The sequence below is a fragment of the Cavia porcellus genome, unplaced genomic scaffold (genome assembly GCF_034190915.1).
Source record: "Cavia porcellus strain 051 isolate PalLab524CR breed Dunkin Hartley unplaced genomic scaffold, mCavPor4.1 scaffold_26, whole genome shotgun sequence".
Lineage (NCBI taxonomy): Eukaryota > Metazoa > Chordata > Mammalia > Rodentia > Caviidae > Cavia > Cavia porcellus.
The window spans coordinates 13,223,803-13,231,342 of NW_026947509.1; the positions used below are offsets into that span (position 1 = coordinate 13,223,803).

At 52.7% G+C, this 7,540-nt stretch overlaps 1 protein-coding gene across 1 annotated transcript in view; it reads left to right on the forward strand.

Annotated features, from left to right (window-relative positions):
- Positions 1-5,723, forward strand: part of Nek2 (NIMA related kinase 2) — a 41,783-nt gene extending 36,060 nt beyond the window's left edge. Inside the window, exons 5-9 of the mRNA XM_003474223.4 lie at positions 174-256; positions 1,348-1,474; positions 1,921-2,158; positions 3,183-3,290; positions 4,853-5,723. Coding sequence (XP_003474271.2) covers positions 174-256; positions 1,348-1,474; positions 1,921-2,158; positions 3,183-3,290; positions 4,853-5,079 — 783 coding nt within the window. The 3' untranslated portion in view covers positions 5,080-5,723. The remainder of the gene's footprint in view (positions 1-173; positions 257-1,347; positions 1,475-1,920; positions 2,159-3,182; positions 3,291-4,852) is intronic.
- The last annotated feature ends 1,817 nt before the right edge of the window (positions 5,724-7,540 follow it).

A 7,540-nucleotide genomic window follows, 5' to 3' on the forward strand; every position in this document is an offset into this window, starting at 1 on the left:
TTTGTGTTTGAGATTTTTGTTATGCTTACAAAATATTTAGATTTGTTACAATTGTTTCCCTCTTTTTCTTGAGTAAACATTACTGAGCTTTGAGATTCCATTTTTATCTTTGGTATAATTTTTTAAAAAGTTTTAAAATAAATTCAGCTCCTACTTTTACTTTTCCCACGTAGGAACAAATGAATCGCATGTCCTACAACGAGAAGTCAGACATCTGGTCCCTGGGCTGTCTGCTGTACGAGCTGTGCGCGCTGATGTAAGTGTGACTGTGAATGGCAGGCTGGGTCTTCTGCTCACCGCTGATCTAACCAAAGGAGGCCGTTCATTTTTCCTGAAAAGGACGGTGAAGCCGGGCGTGATGGTGCACACCTGTCATCCCGGCACTTGGGAGGCTGAGGCAGGAGGATCACCAGAAATCTGAGGCCAGCCTGGGCTACATAGAGTCTGAGGCTAGCCTGAGATACGTAATGAGATTCTGCCTCTGAAAAGAAAAACCAATAAAAAGCAAAAATATTTTTATTCAAAGCTAGCTCTGAGGCAGGGGAAGGGCCTCATCTGCTCGTGGTCACCTCTCACCTGTCCAGGTGTGCAAGGGTCTTTTACAGTAGGAGACCAAGGGGTGGGGATCCAGTGAGAGCCATGAGGCCGCAGGCTGCTCTCTGGCCTGGACCTGGATTCTGAGGAGCAGTGTCTCATAGTCTGTGTATTCCGAGTCTGAAAGGGGGCTGGGGTGTACTCAGCCGTGTGGCACCTGCCTGGCAAGCACGAGGTCCTGAGTTCGATTCTTGTGCCAAAAAATCCCCCCAAAACCATAGATCAAAGTCTGAAAGAATCCCAAAACTTTTAAGTCGAGGTAGACGGACAGGCTGAAAAACAAACTTTATACGAGTTGAGCTTGTAGCCCATGAGGCCGGGCCTGACCTGACGAGTTGAGCGATCTGGACATGTCAGCCGCGCTGGTACAGGTCTGTAGAGGCCAAGGGAGGGTGCAGAGGTGACATGGGGACAGTGCAGCCCAGGAGGACTGGGCTCCGGTTACAGGCAGGAGCGCTGCCTCCTCCCCTTGGCCCGCCCACCTGGCTCCTTTTTGTCGGGTGGCAAAGTGGCTCCCCGGCCTGGGAGCAGCAGTGGCTGGAGGTTCTGTTCGTGGTCACAGTGACCCCGGGAGCCAGCAGCCCGCTGTACTCAGCCCAGGCTGGCAGTGGGGCTGGGAAACCTTGAACCGCAGCTATGGAAGAGCATTCCAGAAGGGGAGCACGGACCGAAATTGGGACTTCAGGCTCTGCTCCTGTTGTATATTTTCATTTTCATGTTTTAAAACTTCTTTCTCTCCCTCTTTCATCCCAGGCCTCCATTTACAGCTTTCAACCAAAAAGAGCTGGCTGGGAAGATCAGGGAGGGCAAGTTCCGGCGGATTCCTTACCGCTTCTCTGACGAGCTGAACGACCTCATTGCACGGATGCTGAACTTGAAGGTGACTGAGGTTACCTTCGGTGGACAGTGGTCCCGAACCCTGGCGGCCCTACCGCTGGACCTGGTTTATGTCCCCACCACCCACTCTGTCCTCACAGAGGGCTGTAGCCAGGGACCCAGATCTCTCCCCTTGTCCTCGCCTGCCTCGGGTGTAGCAGACATTTCTGCCCTGCCTTTGGCTCCAGCTGGAGACCAGAGAGAGGAAAAAATCAGTGGTACACATTTTGTGATTCCAGCATTCTGGGAAGCTGAGGCAGGAGGATCACAAGTTTGAACCCAGCTTGGGTGACTAAAAGAGACCTTGTCTCAAAATAAAGTGAAGAAAGGCTGGGCTGAGGCCGGTGAACTTATTTTCCAGGTGTTTCCCCCCATGTGGAGGAGCCCTTCCCTCTGCCGGGGGAATCTTTGCCCTTGGTGTGACCTTTTCTGTTCTGTGCTGTCTCCCAGGACTATCATCGGCCTTCCGTCGAGGAGATTCTCGAGAACCCTTTGATAGCAGACTTGGTCACCGAAGAGCAGAGGGGACAGCTGGAGTGGCGAGGGCGCAGAGTGACAGGCGCGGAGGAGCCCGAGAAGCCCGAGAAGCCCGGGGACGCCAGCCCTGCGCTGAGCGAGCTGAGGCTGAAGGAGCTGCAGCTGCAGGAGCGCGAGCGGGCCCTGAAGGCGCGGGAGGACAGGCTGGAGCGTGAGTCTGGGCACAGAGCGGGTGCGGCTGTGCAGGCGGAGTGCTGGTGTGTGGGGTCCTTCTGCAGCCTTCTTTAGTTTCAGTGTTTTGAGATAGGGTCTCCCTGTATAGCCCAGGCTGGCCCCGAACTCCCAGCGGTCCTCCTGCCTTGGCCTCCTGAATGCGGGGATGATAGGAGTGCGCCACTGTGCTTACCCCAGAGTCTTCTTCTAAACTCTTGCCAAACCGGGACCTTGGCGACAAGCTCACCGGCCACTTCACGTTAGATTTCTCTCTCCGGAATCCATAGTCAGCCAGAAGATACTTGGCACAAAGTGTGTTTACCCCAACACAGTGGCTGTTATTCTGTTGTACAGCAACTTGTTCCTTTCCCGTCCTGGATATACTGTGCTTCCAGCATATAGGAAGGCGCCTCCCAAAAGGCTGCAGCCGAGTGCAGGGTCTGAGCTGGGGTCGTGCAGGGTGCGTGCTGTGGAGAGCAGAGGAGGAGGAGGGTTCCAGGGTTAGTTGTAAGGTTGCGTGGAACTGAACCTTGGTGTGGTATTGGCTCTTCACACTGAGAGCCCAGAGGAGCTGTGTGTCTCCTACACCCTTACAACCCCTCTGATTTTTGCTTCTGTGGCCTGATGCCAATGTGGACTTTTACTGTTTTTCTAGAAAGCAAAAAACATGGTAGATAAAGTTTGTGTATCTAAATGTGTTTGTAAAGCACCCAGTGTATTCCTGATATTTTGGTGGTTGATAATGAAACACTGTAGCAGGCTATGGTGCTACAGGTCTGTAATCCCAGCACTCAGAGGCTGAGGCAGGAGGATCGCCACAAATTCGAGACCAGCCTGCACTACAGAGTGAGACCCTGTATAAATAAATAAATAAGCCCCAGCAGTCATGTTGAGCAGGTGACCACAGAAGTCCCCCTTTCGTGGGATGTCAGCATGAGAGCCGAGTGACGGGAAGGTGACGAGGTCATGGGGACAGAGCCCACGCCACCTATTCATTGATTTCTTTTTTTGGTCATCTTTAGAGAAGGAGCGAGAGCTGTGCATGCGGGAGAGGCTGGCGGAGGACAAGCTGGCCCGAGCTGAGGGGCTGCTGAGGGAGCAGAGGCTGCTGTCCCTGGCCAGCACTCCAGGTACGGGGTCAGCGCGCTTCCAGGGGCTGTACTCCAGGTCTGTGTGAAAGCCACATCTGTGTGGCACTTTTCTTGGAGACAGGGTTGCATCCTTCAGCCGTGAACTCCCAGCAGTCCTCCCGCCTCAGCCTCCTGAGCGTGGCCTGGCGGGCGTGTGCCACCACGCACCATTTCTGTATTATAGTAACTCATTCCATCCTTGAGAATCCCATACTACCATCCGTAAAGGAAAGCAGACTCAAATCCTGATCAGGATGATAAATAAAGGGATCTTGCTGAGAACAGTGGTGGTGATTAAAATGAGCCACAGGAATCCCGTCTCCCTGGGCTGCAGTCCTGCGAGAGGACTGAGTTCTGCAGGTACTGAGTGCTTCCGAGCTGCAGGGTGGGACAGGAGCAGGCAGCACAAGCTCCGTGCTGGAGCTGCTCCTCCCCGCCCGGGCAAAGCGCTGGGTCTCCTGAGGTCCCCCGTGTGTCTGCCTGGTGAGACTTTCTTCCCCTGCCACGGGATGGGGTGCCATGAAGGCTGCCCCAGTGCATGCGGTGGGCACCTCTGGGTCACAGGGATTCTCGGGAGCAGGGCTGTGAGCACTGGGAAAATAGAATTGAGCTGCAAGAGCACAGCGGGATGTAAGGAGAAGCTGGCAGCCTGAGGCTAAATCAGAGGAGTCTCCATGCGGACCCCTGGAGTCTGCTCCTCACCTGCTTCTGGGGGCTGGGGGGTTGGGACTCGGGGTTCAGGGCTCAGCTCAGGGTTCGGAGCTCACCCTCTCCTCGAAGCACAGAACAGAAAGCAAAGGGCTCCAGCACCGAGACCTGCCAGGCTCCTTCCCTGGGACACGGACCTGCTTCACGCTCCCCCACAGCACTGAGCAGGTGTCTGCCTCTATGCCTTTGTGGAAGTAAAGTGCCCCACATTACCGAAGAATAGAGACCGAGTGGGGTGCAGTGCCACGTGCCAGGAATTCCAGCATTCTGGGAGGCCGAGGCAGGAGTCCAGCCTGGACCAAAGGGGAGGCCCTGTCTCAAATTAAAAAGCAGAAATCGAGCTGCAGAGGTAGCACAGTTCAAAGGCCCTGACTTAAACCCCAGTACTGTAGAGAAAGAAAAAAAAAAAGGATAGAGATAAATAGCCCTGATTTCCGTAAGTCTGACACTGTGATGATGTCCTCAGTGCACTGAACATTCAGAGCAAAGCTGCCTGAAGAGAATAAACCGTGTTTCCGGATGCTCAGCCCGTCACGTGGTACCAACTAAAAGGCCGATTGAGTTCTGCCAGACCCACACCCTAACCCCACCCCAGGCACCTGGATTCCACTTGGGAACCCTCAGAATGATAATTTTTGTGAAGTGTGATAAGAGACAAGAAACAGCTTTTGTAAATAAGGATGGGAAGAGGGAGGGGAGAAAGTTGTATCGTGCACAGGCGCAGATTCCCAATGATGAAAGTGATCATTATGTATACTTAGAACGCGCCAATAGAAAAAGGGGGGAAAAGAAGGACACAGCAGTTGAACACCCCTCTACGTAACTCAAAACCCGTTTTCTTTTTCTCCCTGAAGAACTTCTTGATCTGCCATCCTCAACAGTTAAGAAGAAGGTTCACTTCAGCAGGGAGAGCAAAGAGAACACAGTGCAGACGGAGAGCTCCGTGAGCCAGCTCACGGCCAAGTCCAAGTGCAAGGACCTGAAGAAGAGGCTTCACGCTGCACAGCTGCGGGCGCAAGCGCTGTCGGACCTGGAGAAGAACTACCAGCTCAAGAGCCGGCAGATCCTGGGCATGCGCTAGCCCGGGCCGCGGGGAGCACAGCGTTCTTTGTGCGGCGCTGTGGCCTTGGCTGTTAACTGCTGTCGTTTTCCATCCCTGGTTCCTCCTCGCCCTAGTGAGCTTGATGTTTTGCTGTTTTCAGCAACACATTTTAAATGCTTCTTTCTTCTTTAAGAACACTTTATGGAAGGAATGATGCTTTCTGCGTCGGTTAGGCTGTTGGCCCTGTGTGTGGTTACCAGTAGGAATACAAGAGTCGACATTTGAGATGTTGGGGAAAAAATAATTTGCCTGATTTGTCAGAGTTGGTAAGGTAGTTTCCAGGGGAAAAAAGTATTCACGCTGGAGCCGCTCTTCCTGGAAAGTTTTAAATGACTGAGTCATGTGTTTGCAACTGTCGTGCCTCGCTTTAAAGTTGGAGTCTCGGGTTTTAAATGTTCTTGAACTTTTTTAGGAAACCACATTAGATATAAATTGGTCACTAACCCCACGACATCTAGTTTGTAAATATTTCAGTGCAGCACAAACCTGTGGCCGTGGTGGGAATTCGTCACTGTGTTGTCTGTATTTTATCCCTTGTTTCTGTTTAATAGTGTCTATTCTGGCTATCATTTCCCACCTTTCTCCCACTAAATAAAAGTTTTCCTGTATTGCTGTGTCTTGAATTGTGGCCTCTTAATTGGGGGGTTGTGTATCAGGACTGGAGACGTGAGAGGGAAGTGGGGGCCGTGACATTCTGCCACTCCGTACTGGAACCTCGAGACCCCCATCACTAATTCATGGAAGCCGGCGGCTCTGGGTGACTGCTGCCCAGGGAACACTTGGTAATACCTGGAAGCGTTTTTGATAGTTTTTGTTGGGTCAAAAAGTACCCTGCCCCAGATGGGTCACTGGGGCAGGGTACCTCTTATCTGTACCAGTTGGTGAGTTAACTGTGATGCTGGGTGCTAGAGCCTGGTTGGAGGAGGTCACCGGCGGTGTGGCCTGGAAGGGCTGGGCTCCCTCCTCCTCTGCTGATCGCTGCTTCCTGTTGCCAGCCCACCCTGCCTGGGAGCCGGCCCACCACAGGCTGAAACCTATGAACCGTGAGCCCAAGGAAACCTCCTCCTCTAATTTGTGGATGTGAGATCTTGTTTCTTAGCGATGAGAAAGTACTTGAGATGGTATATCCAGAGAAGAATCCTAATGGCACTGTTTTGACATAAATGTTGAGCGTAACTCCCAGCCAGCTGTATAATTGGCCAGGCCTGGCCTAAAATGAAGGTGTGGGCCTCACAAGTATATTAAAGGTACATCTGAAGCTTTGGAATTTCCTCTAAGGTCTCTCTGTTAATAGATATTTACTATTTAATGCTCTAAGTAAAGAAAAAATAATACACGTGGTGCATGCCTATGTTCCCAGCGCTCTGGAGGCTGAGATGAGGGTTGCCAAGAGTTTGAGGCCAGCCTGAAGTACATAGCAACACTCTCGAATCACCAAAACCAAAAAGAAAAGAAGGAAACTTAAATTATTGGCATGAATTTCACCATTCCTGTCTATCTTGTGCAATGTCAGTTTAAGTGCAAAAATTCCAGAGCATTTAGCTCAAGTGTGGAATTGTGCAATTCATATTTTGTGACTTGTCCCGGGGTGGGGGATGCCTGGAGCCAGCCAGAAGGGATGAACACACCCAGCCTCAGGCCTCTGGGGGCCTGTGAGGCTCAGCCTTCGCCTCCTCAATGGTGCTGCCCAACGCCAGGCCTGGAGAAGTCCGGCCAGTGTCTTCTCCCCCGTGGGCCCTGCCGCCTGTCAGGGACTCTGTGCTGGGTCAGGGTCCTGGGGGCCCCTGCCGGGCTGTGGCCTCCTGCTGAGCTCACCCCACAGTGCTGCCTGCAGGTGCCGCTGCCACATCCTGTCTCAACACATTCTGTGGCCCAACTGGAGCTGGCTGAGCGGCAAAACTGATGCCCGGGGCCATATGAGACCGAGAACTCCCCTGCGGGAGTGTGAGGACACAGGACTGCACCTGAGCTAAGGGGCCACACGCCCAGAGACTCAGATGTCCACAAGGGTTCCTTGCAGGATGCATTTCTAACACATATTCCAGGTGGCAGCTACAGACACCGCCCTGGGATCGGCTCTCCTGAATGCCAGGTCCTTTGCATGCAGGGCTGTGCAGGCGCCCCAATTCCTCACCCCTTTAGCCAGTCTTGTCTTCAGGAAATGCCCTTCCTACCCTGAAAACTGACAAGTTTTTGATTTGTGTGTGTGTGCTTTTGTATCTGTTTTTGACCCAAGGTCTTGCTATGTAGTCCAGGCTGGCCTTGAACTCTCAGTGATCGTCCTGCTTCAGCCTCCTCAGTGCTGGTGTCACAGGTGGGCACCACTGCCCCCAGCTTTCATTTCGTTTGGGAATCTGTGGCATCCCTGGCCTTCTCCATCTCAGCCTCCAACTTTGTTCAATCAACAAACAGTTAAGCAGCACTGATTCCAAGCCAACAC